This window comes from Prunus dulcis, chromosome 3, assembly GCF_902201215.1.
Source record: "Prunus dulcis chromosome 3, ALMONDv2, whole genome shotgun sequence".
In the NCBI taxonomy this organism is placed as follows: domain Eukaryota; kingdom Viridiplantae; phylum Streptophyta; class Magnoliopsida; order Rosales; family Rosaceae; genus Prunus; species Prunus dulcis.
Window position 1 is genome coordinate 18,235,104 of NC_047652.1, and position 13,106 is coordinate 18,248,209.

General features: G+C 37.2%; 2 protein-coding genes across 3 annotated transcripts; one reads left to right on the forward strand and one right to left on the reverse strand.

Moving 5' to 3' along the window:
- Positions 1-106: 106 nt before the first annotated feature.
- Positions 107-2,977, reverse strand: LOC117623142. The gene is made up of 4 exons (XM_034354012.1): positions 2,821-2,977; positions 2,504-2,585; positions 1,049-1,241; positions 107-527 (listed from the first exon to the last, which is right to left on the reverse strand). Exons 2-4 carry the CDS (start codon positions 2,567-2,569, stop codon positions 397-399), a joined length of 390 nt encoding a protein of 129 aa, XP_034209903.1. The 5' UTR covers positions 2,570-2,585; positions 2,821-2,977; the 3' UTR covers positions 107-396.
- Positions 2,978-4,781: 1,804 nt separating this feature from the next.
- On the forward strand, positions 4,782-11,565 carry LOC117622298 (nuclear pore complex protein NUP133). Of its 2 annotated transcripts, none has more exons than XM_034352931.1 (8): positions 4,782-5,052; positions 5,222-5,337; positions 5,438-7,267; positions 7,728-8,446; positions 8,555-8,710; positions 9,171-9,507; positions 10,018-10,085; positions 10,737-11,565. In XM_034352931.1, exons 1-8 carry the CDS (start codon positions 4,883-4,885, stop codon positions 11,286-11,288), a joined length of 3,948 nt encoding a protein of 1,315 aa, XP_034208822.1. In that variant the 5' UTR covers positions 4,782-4,882; the 3' UTR covers positions 11,289-11,565. The 2 variants fall into 2 exon arrangements, with proteins under 2 accessions (XP_034208822.1, XP_034208823.1); XM_034352932.1 differs by having other exon boundaries at positions 8,558-8,710.
- Positions 11,566-13,106: the final 1,541 nt, after the last annotated feature.

Below are 13,106 nucleotides of genomic sequence, written 5' to 3' on the forward strand. Positions count from 1 at the left end.
GTAGAAGCCAAATTGTCAATTTCTACATTTCCAGAATTTTGTGATCATCAAACCAGTGAAACTGACCCAAACACTAACAATCGAACTCAAAGATCAAAATCATTACTTTAAGGGGAAACAGTAACTTTATAAACATGGGCTGGATGATCTGCAACAAGAACTTGATTGCCTCATCATGGTTCTCAAAGTAAACAAACATATAAAGATCAAAAGACCATCGATAGATACATTAAAGGCTATATAAAAACAGAGTTCTCCAAAGAAGAACAAACATGTAACTTGACAGACTTGAGAGAAAAAAAAAAGAAGGAAAAAAGTACTTTCCTACTCTGTTCTCTAGGCAAAAAAAGAAAAAGAAATAAAGAAAATATACGTAGGTACATATAAGATCATCCTTTATGGTTCCAGCTTCAAGGAAACAACCCGTGATTGTCTGTTACGCTTTGCCACCTTGACAAATACTACTGAGAGGCAAGATGGAGCCCACCATGGCCTGCGGACCTTTTGCTCCCCTTTCAGGCAAGCCACTGGACATAAACTTGGTTTTAGCACACACACAGATGGTATCTAAATGCAATTCAAATTTCAGAGGAAAAAGGCATATATATGTAGCTCAAGGGAAATATGATTCCAGAAAGGTTTAAATTCTCAGCTTGCTAGGATAGATAATGAGATCAAGAGAGAGTTTCACAATGCTATTGAATGAGGCATAAGAACGGTTTCTTAGTGTCAGCATGCTATGCTATCAGTAGACATTGAGTGCATGAAATGAATGGATCATGCATGGCCAGTCTATCTCACCAATCCATATACTCTACAAAAACTCTCTTTTCTGTTTTACTTTTGGAATAATTATATTTTCCAATAATCAAATGTCATATGTACTTGTGCATAGAAAATGCAACAGTAAGATAATCACAACCCTTATTCAAATCTATTTATCCAATAACTCTAGAGACTAAATGAACTTTTTGATATAAGAACGAACACAAAGACATTTTTTTCACCGCATGATAAAGACTGCTAGGAAAATTTCTAGGCTACAGACCTTTAATTCGCCTTAGTTCCTTACACAGCGTGATAAAGTCTCCCCATTTCATGTGGCACCGTCTTATAAACCGAAGAATCTGCTCAGTAGTAAACATTGACATGCCTTCCAGGTATTCTCCATTGACACCATTTTCCTTAAAAGTTTGCCGGTAACTGCCGAGGTTTATCTCTTCCAACCACAAACCGACATCCTGTACAAAAGGGGAAAATAAACATGAGAATGCATGTGGGTGAGCCATGTATCTTTATATTCGTTTTATTATATATGGCCAAAAAATATGTACATGAGGCCTTCATCAGGGCACATGATAAACTCAGGCTATTAAGTCACTGTTATAATATAACAGTCCCTCCAACCCAAAAATAAAAATAAAAAAACCAATATTCACCCAAATTTTTGTTCAGGACAACCTTAAACTTAGGGCAATTTAAACTCTTTCTTTTGAGATTATCCGACTAGAGTTCATCCATATCAACCGGCATTGCTTCACATGGCAAAGAAATGTTTTTGTCTGTAACTTGGCTGTGTTTAATTTTAATATCAATAATCCCCTTTAGTCACAAAATAGCTGTCCCCAGAGGTAATCCTAAGATTCCTAAGACCAATAGTAATGTGTTTGTCTCATTATTTTCACTGTAACGTACTTACTCATAGCTACTAATAGTTAGGTAGAGGCATCTTTAGCACAACTTCAGAGTCAAAGACCACATTCAAGCTTTAGCTCATAGTTTTGTTCACTTGTGAAGTTGTTAAAAAAAAATTATAATCCATTCATCATTCTATGGACAGGTAAACAATTTCCACACCCCAAGATGAGGAGGGTCCTGACCAAGTGAATAATACGGTATTGACAACAAACTATTGTTCTGTATCATATTAGAATCGTTTTATAAAGTGACAAAGAGTCAAACGCCTGACACCTCAAGAACCATAACTCAAAGAAAGAAGATTGTGTCGAATAATAGTTGGAGGAGGATGAATTGATGAGTGAAGGCAATTATTTCCTGTAGTAACAACATGAGATGGATTCATATGAAACTGATGAATTTCCCAGCTTGCCAAGTATGAAAGATAATTAGCAGATTACATGAAAGTCTCCTCTATTTCGATTCATTAAGTTGGTCTATTTCACAATAATCAAAACTAAAACCTACCACTTGATAACTGTTCCCCCAGTAACAACCCTATCAAAAAGAAAATACATCATAAGATGTTAAAAAAAACCCCAAAATTTCAAAAAGTTAATACATACAAACACACATATATACAAAGCCTAACTCAAAGAGAAACATATGTATGAGCTAGCAATAAATTAACAAAAAAAAATGAAGTCAAAATCAGATGTCCCAAACAACGATTCTCCAATAACAACGCACAAGATCTACTTGATTGAATGAGAAATATCCAAAAACAAGGACAGAAAAAGAGAAAAAGAGACTGAAAATTGGTTACCTCAACAGTCCAAATGAAGAAATCAAGAGGCTCTGGTGGGTGTTCTTTGCTCATCTCCCTGATCATAACGACTTTTCAAGACCTTCAAATCATTCACAACCCAAACACACTCTCAGTCACACAGACGACACAAAGAGTAAAGAGCTTAAAAATAAAATTTCACAAAAAATAAAATAAATAAATAACAGCTTGGTCTAAGACTAGTGGCAGTTACTGCGATCCGAATTTTCTTCGTTTTTTTTTTTTCCTTTTCTTTTGTTCGTTGTATTTTCTGGGAGACCAAACAGAAAGTTAGAGAAAGCTGGATTGGGACTTACCGTGCGGAAGGTGAGTGAGAATTTTGAGGGTATAAATTCTCTACATTTGTTTCAGAGCTTAAAGAGAGAGAAATTAAGAAGAAGTCTGAAACTGATGACTCGTTTGCTTTCTTGCCCACTCTTTTTCTGTCTCTTAATGGAGTTGACGGGCCTCCATTTTTCTCCTTTATTTTCCCTTTTAATTTCTCTTAATTATCATTGCTAAATTTCATATAATAACACTAAATTACATTTTTATCCATATAAAAATTGTATTGGATTGCAAAGCGATATTGGGGAGAAGAAACCCAACACACACCTCAGATGCAAAGGTTAATAATACTATTAATCGCTTGAGCTACGTGTCCTCCCTTCACAATCCATTTAAATTTTTACTAGTATCTCAATTGTGAAGGACACATATTCGTGAACGTAAATTGAGATACTAGTAAGACTAAATTCATTTGAATTCTAAACCATAAAAGGTTATAATTGTAAACGTGGAAGTGAAATGAGATCAAAACAATTGGAAATAAAACCCTAATTTAGCCAAGGAGAAATTCTCATTAGTACCCCTTAAGGTAACTTATAAATTTGGTTGGTAAATAATTTAATATTTTATTTTGGTTCAATGCATGTCAAATCATAGAGTAATTGGTTATTAATAATACACCTTATGACGTTTACTATAATAACTTTGTCTTAATTATTTTGGGACCATTATGAAATTATTACTAAACCAGCTTCAATTAAGGTGCATGTTTGGGCCCACGTGGGCCGGCCTGAGTTCTATTGAACTGGAAGACTACGAAGGCCACAAGTTGGACCGACCAAATCGAAACCATGCAGTCGGTCAATGAATCTTATGGTCATCAGATCGTACGGTCGTGACTTGAGTTTCTTTGAAGCTACAGTGAACAGTTACATGTGCAACACGTGTCCATACCGTCGCTTACGTTGCGCTATCATTGTCCCTGGACCACATACCAAATAATAACCCTAAATCAGTGATTAGAATTACATCACTTCCTTCTTTTAGGTGTTTATTATATTGTCACTTGTTGTCTCTCCTTTTGATCTTGCACCCACTTTTTTACTGATTTTTTATTACAAATGTACGTATGCACCCCAAAGATTACAAAAATAACTTTTCTTACCTCTTTTGTATTTTTTTTGATGTAAATTACTGTAATATAAAGGAAAATTTGAATTCAGGTATAAGGAGACGAGCACTCTCCTGACAAACTAGCTTACCCTATATATATTTTATCTAAAAAAAAGTCAACGTGTGAAAATAAAAGTAAACTGTGAGTACTCAATGTTGTACGAACAAATGTTGTTTTACTCATAACTCATTATTTCTATAGTTAGTTAAGATTTTGTATTAATATAAACCTCAGTGTTATTATAAGATATAGTTATCAATATGGATTGGGTATTTGTATCAATGTGGACCGACAATGGGGCCAATTCAAGAGGTGGGTTAAACAAGACCTTCTTAATATGCTCCTATGGACCTAATCCATACTATATATATAGCAAGGGCATGACTCATGAGGGAAGACAAAAGGGACCCAACTTAAAAAGAGCCCAATTTTATAGTGACATAACATATATGGAAATTATTTTATTATAATTTTAATACAAGTGATATTTTAAATTACAAGAATGAAGGAAGTTTTTCACACACGTTACCAATTTCAACTTGAGACCGTGATTTGCAAATCAATATATTTTTCCACTCAACTAAACCCCGTTGACGTGGACATTTTTTTTTATAGTGTTGTGCTGTGTAATGGTTAATCTTACGTTGTTAGATTTATATATTGTTAAAACATGCTTTGATCTAATGACTTAAATTTGTGTAAAGTGTTGGGCCCACCACCATTAGTATTGCTACACATGTCCTAAAGTCGTGAGGTCGCCCACACCGGACACCCCGTCGTCAAATTTCCTCTCTCACTCGAGAGTCAAGACAATTCAAGCGTTCGCATTTTCCGTTTTTTCAGCTCACGGTGTATCCCTAAACCCAAAACCCCCAAATTTTCCCTCTCTTTTTTCTCTGCGAGCAAAAACCAAACAAATGTTCTCCCCAGGAACTAAGCGATCCAATGTGAACCCTCGTCGGGACCCAGGATCTCCGGCCACTCCTCTCGTCGAGAACCGGCGATCTGTTTCCGATAACCCGGTCCCGAACCGGCCCAGTACCGGAACTCCGGCTCCCTGGGCTCCTCGCTTATCTGTTCTCGCCAGGTACTCGTCTAATTTGTCATGCATTCGTTCTTTGAATTGCTGAAATGAGTTCGTTGGTTCTGCATGTGAGCTTAATTGTTGGTTTTAATTGGATATGGTAATTGGAGAGTTGGGTTGGTGAATGTAAGGGCTGATTTTCAATCGTTTGTGTTGTTTTGTGTTTGGTTAGAGTTTTACCAGCGAACCAAAGTGAGAAAGGGGATGAAATTAAGCCTGTATATGTTGGAGAGTTTCCCCAAGTTGTTCGTGATGAACAGGCCAGTATGGTCCAGAAGCATGTTCATGGTTAGTAGGGTTTACTCCATGAGCTTGGTTGTTGAATGAAATGACTAACTGTAGAATGGTATCCGATGTTTTCTCTTTTTCTTTTTTTTTCATCTTGCAGGTGATACATATGTATCTGGTGGAATGGAGAGGGGAACATCTTTGGCATGGATTATATGCGGAAACAGACTCTTCGTGTGGAGTTATCTGTCTCCTGCAGCATCGATCAATTGCATTGTTCTTGAAATCCCTGCAAATGTTTTTGAAGGTGGGGATGTGGGCAGAAGTGGTGGGAACTGTTGGTTGCTTTGTGTTGTCAATTGGGATAGCACGTCTACAAGAACAAAGAAAGTTGTTAAACACTGTAGCTCTGCTGGTATTGTATTGTGTAACAAAAAAACTCGAGCTGCAGTGTACTGGCCTGACATTTATGCTGAAGGCAGAACTGCCCCCGTTGTTAGTGTTGCATCTTATGATGAATTGGAGGCAAATTCTTTGCCTATTGATAGGAAGACCACCCCAAAGCGACAGCAACTAAATATGCGGCACAGGAGTAGTTTGACTGGGTTTTGTACATTTAACTCTTTGATTGCTTCTGCAGTCCCTGATTCCCAGAATATGTGTGTTGCGCTTGCCTGTAGTTCAGATGGCGAGCTATGGCAGTTTCATTGCAGCCCATCTGGTGTTAGCCGTAAGAAAGTATATAGGGACAATCAGACTCTTTCCTCCCAAGGAGGTGACAATGGTCAAAACCTAGGGAGCAAGGGTTATCCAAGGTCACTGACCTGGTGTTTTCCAAGTCTTCCTATGCAGGAATCTAACAGGCAGTTTGTTCTTCTGACAGATCATCATATTCAATGTTTTAATGTTGAACTTTGTGCTGAATTTGTTGTGTCAAAACTTTGGTCTCATGAGATTATTGGCTCAGATGGGGATCTGGGCATTAAGAAAGATTTGGCCGGGCAGAAGCAAATCTGGCCTCTCGATATGCAGGTGGACTATCATGGTAAAGTGACTACCATTCTGGTTGCTACCTTCTGTGTGGACCGGGGTAGTGGTTCAAGCTACACACAGTATTCTCTTTTGACTATGCAATATAAATCTGGAATGAGTGTGGAGCCTACCCATGAAAGAGTTTTAGAGAAAAAAGCACCTGTGCAAGTGATAATCCCAAAAGCAAGAGTAGAAAATGAAGACTTCTTATTCTCCATGAGACTGCGGGTAGGGGGAAAGCCTTCAGGATCAGCAATCATCCTTTCTGGTGATGGAACAGCAACAGTATCTCATTATTTTAGAAACTCTACAAGGCTCTATAAATTTGACCTACCTTATGATGCTGGAAAGGTTCTAGATGCTTCAATTCTTCCGTCTACAGATGATGGGGAAGAAGGGGCATGGGTTGTACTCACCGAGAAGGCAGGAATATGGGCAATACCTGAGAAGGCTGTTATACTTGGTGGGGTTGAACCTCCTGAACGAAGTTTGTCACGTAAAGGTAGCTCAAATGAAGGATCTGCACAAGAAGAGAGAAAAAACCTTACATTTGCAGGCAATTTTGCTCCTAGAAGGGCTAGTTCTGAAGCATGGGATGCTGGAGATAGACAAAGGGCTACGACTGTAAGTGCGCGTCAAACTGCCCAAGATGAAGAATCAGAAACTTTACTGAGCCAGCTTTTCCATGATTATCTTTTATCTGGGCAAGTTGATGCCTCGTTTGAAAAGTTAAAAAAATCAGGGGCATTTGATAGGGACAGAGAGACAAATGTTTTTGCGCGAATGAGCAGATCAATTGTTGACACTTTAGCTAAACACTGGACAACAACTAGAGGAGCCGAGATTCTGGCAATGGCTGTAGTATCCTCCCAACTCATGGATAAGCAACAGAAACATACAAAATTTCTCCAGTTTCTTGCTTTATCCAAATGTCATGAGGAGCTGTGTTCGAGACAGAGTATGCCCTCATGCCTATTATATTTGCAATGTTTTATCATTTGATGTCAAATCCTTTCCAATTGACATGGCATATGTTGAAACTTGAAAGTTCATGCATGCAATGGTGTAGGTATAGCATGCATTTACTTCCACTCGTGCTTATCTAACCCACTGCACTCAATCAATTTCTTTTAGGTTGTCAGATATTAACACAAAGTTATAATTCGTTACCGGAGTTTAATTTATCAAAAATATGATTTTCAGGGAATTTTTTCTTTTTGGTGCTGTGCTCATTTGATAATTTTGTCATCAGAGTATCTATTGGATGCACGGAGTATATTAATTAGTGTCTAGATGACAATATTTCCTAAGGTGTCCTATCATGGGGGTAGAAGGCCTTTTGAGGAGTATATTGATTTGAGGTTCAGTGGGGTGCTGTTGACAAACTAAATTATGGTTTTTTGTTTCCTTTTTGGCAGGAAATTCTTTGCAAATTATCTTGGAGCATGGTGAAAAGCTTGCTGGAATGATTCAACTAAGGGAATTGCAGAACATTATCAGCCAGAACCGCTCTAGTGGACTTAACTCCTCCCATTGTAGTCCAGAAAATCAAATATCAGGTGCTCTCTGGGATCTCATTCAATTAGTTGGTGAGAGAGCCCGCCGGAATACTGTTCTTCTGATGGATAGGGATAATGCTGAAGTCTTTTACAGTAAAGTTTCTGATCTTGAACAAGTGTTCTCTTGCTTAGACAAACAGCTAGAGTATGTAATAAATGCAGAGCAGCCATTTGGGATTCAGGTCCAGAGAGCTTGTGAACTGTCAAATGCATGTGTTACTATAGTTCGTACAGCCATGCAATACAGAAGTGAGCATCACTTGTGGTATCCGCCACCTGAGTGCTTAACACCTTGGTATTGTCTAGCTGTGGTGCGCAATGGGATGTGGCACCTCGCTTCCCTCATGCTGCAGCTGTTAAAGGCATCTCAACTTGATGTGTCTGCAAAATCAGATTTATATACTCATCTAGAAGTGCTGGCTGAAGTTCTGCTTGAGACATATGCCGGTGCTGTCACAGCTAAAATTGAACTAGGAGATGAACACAAAGGCTTATTAGATGAGTATTGGAATAGGAGGGATGCACTCCTAGACTCGCTTTATCAACAAATCAAAGAGTTTGTGGAAGTTGGGCATCAGGTATTCTTTGTTTATTACTATTATTATTTAAATTTTATTTTAGCTCAACGGTATCTCTTTGTGATCCTGGTGCTGGATAAATATGCATCTTTGAATTTATGGTCTTAGCAGAATTTAAATGAAGGAACTGATGATCTAAATGAAGAAATTCTTGCGAAGCTTTCGTCATGTTTGCTGCCCATGGCAAAACGGCATGAATGCTACAGTACTTTATGGAAAATATGCTGTGACCTGAATGATTCTGGACTACTAAGAAATCTGATGGTATGACAGTTATAATTTCTTCGGCTTGTTACTTGTTTATTTTCATTTGTTTTCTGAAACTTATGGAATGGTTTCTCTGTTGGAAAGGTTGTTCTGTGCTAGTGTGTAGTATTAGTCCGTTGGAATTCATTTAACCATTGAAGCATAGTAACCTGCGTTGGTTGTTTCTTGAAGCTCTTCCTCTTAATGGTGCCACAGTTCTGAACGTTTACTTTGAAGCTGTTCTCTTCTAATTAGAATAATTCTTCTGCAACTTTTTTCATCATTTCAATGTTTAGTCCTACTTAGAAGTTTGTTATTTTTAAGGATTTCATTATTATGTTTCTGTTTAAACTTAAAAACATAGGTTTTCTCTTGATCATTTGCTTCGAAGATATTGTTTGATGTGATTTCTGTTTTCTCTTGTTTTCTTGTCTTATTAGATGTCTCCTTCGTTTTCTGAAAATGATTTGTTATATAGCATGACAGCAGGGGACCTAATGGAGGGTTCAGTTACTTTGTGTTCAAACAACTTTATCTAAGGAGACAACTTTCCAAACTGCTTAGGCTTGGGGAAGAGTTTCCTGAAGAGTTATCCATATTTTTAAAGTATCATCAAGATCTTCTGTGGCTTCATGAAGTGTTCCTTCATCAATTTTCTTCAGCTTCGGAAACTCTTCATGAATTAGCTCTTTCTCAAAAAGAAAGCTCAATTTCAGAAGCTGAAGAGGGGACTGGTCCTGAGATTCAGACTATGTTACCGAAACTGGCAGACAGAAAGCGTTTTTTGAATCTCTCAAAAATAGCTGCAATAGCAGGTATGTTTTATCCTTTGGCTTTCCTTAATAGTTTCTTCATATAATTCCCCTCTTCTTGACCGTTTTCTTGTTTTTCTTTACACTGCGTACTCCATATGTTTTCTTATTCTTTTAACTGTTATTTAAAGGAAGTTTTATTTTTATTGCAAAATCAAGTTGATATAGTAATTTGTGCAAACCATCAAGTCAAGCCACTTGAGGACTTCCCATTCAATGAGAAATTGGTAAATGCCTCTCTAGTATAGCAATCAAGGGTTGCTAGTTGTGAGATATATTTTGGTTTCTGTGTTGTCTTGATTTTTGTGAGTGGTTTTGTCATCTAAAAGACCAAGTCAAACTTCCGCATGTTACGAATTGCTACATGGTTCACTGCTTTGGGGTGTTGGAAATGCTAATATTTTTTTGGCATGGGAAGATATAAGAACATTACTTGGTAATTTTATTTGTTTTATTTTAGCTTGAGCTATACTGGTGATTTGAGTGTTATATAGTTGTTTGCTTCATTGGCAGGTAAGGATGTTGATTCTGAGACCAAAGTGAAGCGCATTGAGGCTGATTTAAGGATTCTAAAGTTGCAGGTCTGTTGTGTTTTAAAACAAATATAATTGCCATTTTTGTTTTTAGTTGAAGGGTCTTCCTGATTATTTTTCCTTTTTAAGCGCTTTCGTTATTTGGGTATCAGAATTGGCAAATCAGTCTTGTATTATCATGCCTTCATTAAAAAGAAAAAAAAGAGAGAGTAAGGATTCTGCTTTTTATGATTGGGTATGGGTTAACAGGAACAATTCATGTGCCATGTCTCTTGCCCCGTCCTCCCTTCCACCCTTCATATTCCATGGTTTGCGGCAGTTCCATGAAAATTTTCTTCCAGTCATTGCACTTGCATGATTAGAGCCCAAATTCTCAATGGTGATGGTGCATTTTTAGTCATTTGTATTAAATTGCATGAGCAATTAAATCATGCTTAGCAGCTTGAGAAGGTTGTGCCTTGTTCTCTTCATATGTCCTAATTGAACAAGGCATATATAACAGAATTTTCCACCCCTCCCACTCTAATTATTAAGGTGGAAAGTAATTTATTTTATTTTCAAGGATAGGACTTTTGGAAATCAGTAGTGATCAAGCAAAGCCTTGAATTATGACTTGTTTTTTAACTCTTGAATATGATGAATCTCTTTCAACTATGTACATTCACTGTCAGTCTTCACCTGATACATCATCTGTTGCAGGAAGAAATAATAAACCTCCTTCCTGATGATGAAACAAAGCAAAGCCTTGACACAAAGCTACTTCATCCAGAAGATCTTATCAAGCTGTGCCTTGAAGGTGAAAAAGGTGCAGAGCTGTCACTGCGAGCTTTCGATGTATTTGCATGGACCAGCTCCTCCTTCCGTAAGACCCGTGCAAACCTTTTAGAGGAGTGCTGGAGAAATGCTGCTGATCAAGATGATTGGAGCAAACTCTATCAGGCATCGGTATCTGAAGGGTGGAGTGATGAGGAAACCTTGCAGAACTTGAAAGACACCGTGCTTTTCCAGGCATCAAATAGATGTTATGGACCAGAAGCTGAAACTTTTGGAGAAGGGTTCGACGAAGTGTTGTCACTGAGACAAGAAATCGCGGAGCCTCCAATCATGAAGGATTCGGTTTCTTCTGTGGAAGCAGTACTCATGCAGCATAAGGATTATTCAGAGGCAGGGAAGCTGATGCTGACCGCGATCATGTTGGGTAGTTTACAGGACGATAACATAGAACAAGAAGGTCCTGTGCCAATGGAATGACAGTCAGATTAGTATGAATGATGGTGATGAGTTCCTGGATGTGTCATTGTGTTTTTTTGTTGATACACTGAGATTCGTAGTGTACTAGTCGACAAGTTACAGCTAAATTTTCTCTTTTCCTTTTTCTTTTTCTTTTCCCTGTGAAATTCTCCAACCAAGTTTATACGAACATTTGTCAGTCTACTCCGATGCTTTACTGGTTGTCAGTTGTAAGAATTTTCTAAGAAGGCGGCAAGTTTTCTTTTTATAAATATATATGAACAAGGGAATTGAACCTGGGATTGGAATCCGCAGTAATTCATGCAAGCAGTTGCATTATCGGCAATTTCTGTCAAATTTAAGAATGCCTTTAGTTTTAAGGGAAAACAAAGCGTGACAAAATCAGACCAAAATTGAAGAAATAAGAAGAAAAAAAGAGTGCAGTTTCGGCGTTTCTTCTTTGCCGCGTTGCCTTCCATTACCTCGAAAATACATCTAAATTTCAAGAAAAATAGATTTATTTTGGGGCGGAAAAATGCATGATGAATTTTCCGGGAAATACTACTGGTTTTGTTGATGAATTTCGTTAAAGTAGAATGCTTTTCTTCTTCCTCTTCTTCCATTGCCAACTACTTTTGCATTCTATTAAAGCCTCTTATTTTTGGTCAAAAACTACTGCGGCAGGCAAGCCAATGTGAAGAAGAAGAGGGTCCCCTGCCAATGAAGCGACAGTCGGGGTTAGTATTGAATCATGATGTTGAGTTCTTGAATCGAATCTCTTTCTCGCTACTTCTATAATTAATAAAATATTCAAAAATGCAGACGTGAGTTTAGCCAAGTTGGCTAGCGGATGTACTTCCCACTCTGCATTGACTTCGAATTCCCCCCCTCTTAGGTTTATATCAGTTCAAAGTAGATTATCGCTTGTATATATTTTTAAAAAAAGTAAATTTTTTTTTTCTTCAAGTAATTGATCATTTGTTTTCCTTTTTTGTTCTTCCCATATAAAATTGCTCTAAAAGGAAATATTTGTCAGTCTATTATATGATGCTTTACTCGTTATCAGTTACTGAGCGATTATATATTTTGAAGTGGATATTTTAGGTTATTCTTACATAAAAATTATCTAGATTCATAATTGTTTGGTTATCCTAAATGTGAAGAAAAATGTTGTTCGATAAATAAAATTGAAAAGAAGATGCGGGTAATCAAATAACTAAATAATTTTCCGATTCTACTCATTTTTTGTGTGTTAGGTAATTCTTAAAAGAGAACTTAAAAATTGAACGGTTTCGATGCTCGATTTGCAGCCCATAAATAGGGTTTCCTTGTTTTCATTTCCCTTGAAAGTGTTCAGCTCTACATATGATTACTGCGTAATACCAATTTCCAAACTGTTGTTATTTATACTAATTTCATTTATAGAATATCCAAAGTCCTGCCTCTAATGCAAAATATTTTTTCGTAGGGTTGTTGCTGAATATCTTGGTTTGGAATTTTTAAAGAGGATTATTGAACAAGACGACCCCAAAACGAAATGAACAACACTAATCTATTTGTTAGTGGTTACACGAATTAAGTAAAATAATGAATATTCGTTAATATACTAGACAAGACAAGCAAGTCAAGTAGTTTGTACTGCAGACCAAAGCAAAGACTTGTGTAGCTTTTGTTATGTTTGGAGACTTTTTACATTATCTCTATTTTTTTTTTATTCCCACCACATGACGTGCTACTATGCATGAATAAATATCATTTGAGAACAAGCAAGGCTCATTGACTTCTTACACCAAATACTAAATACATTTCTTGCTCGTTTGTGATTTCTTTTTTAGGAAG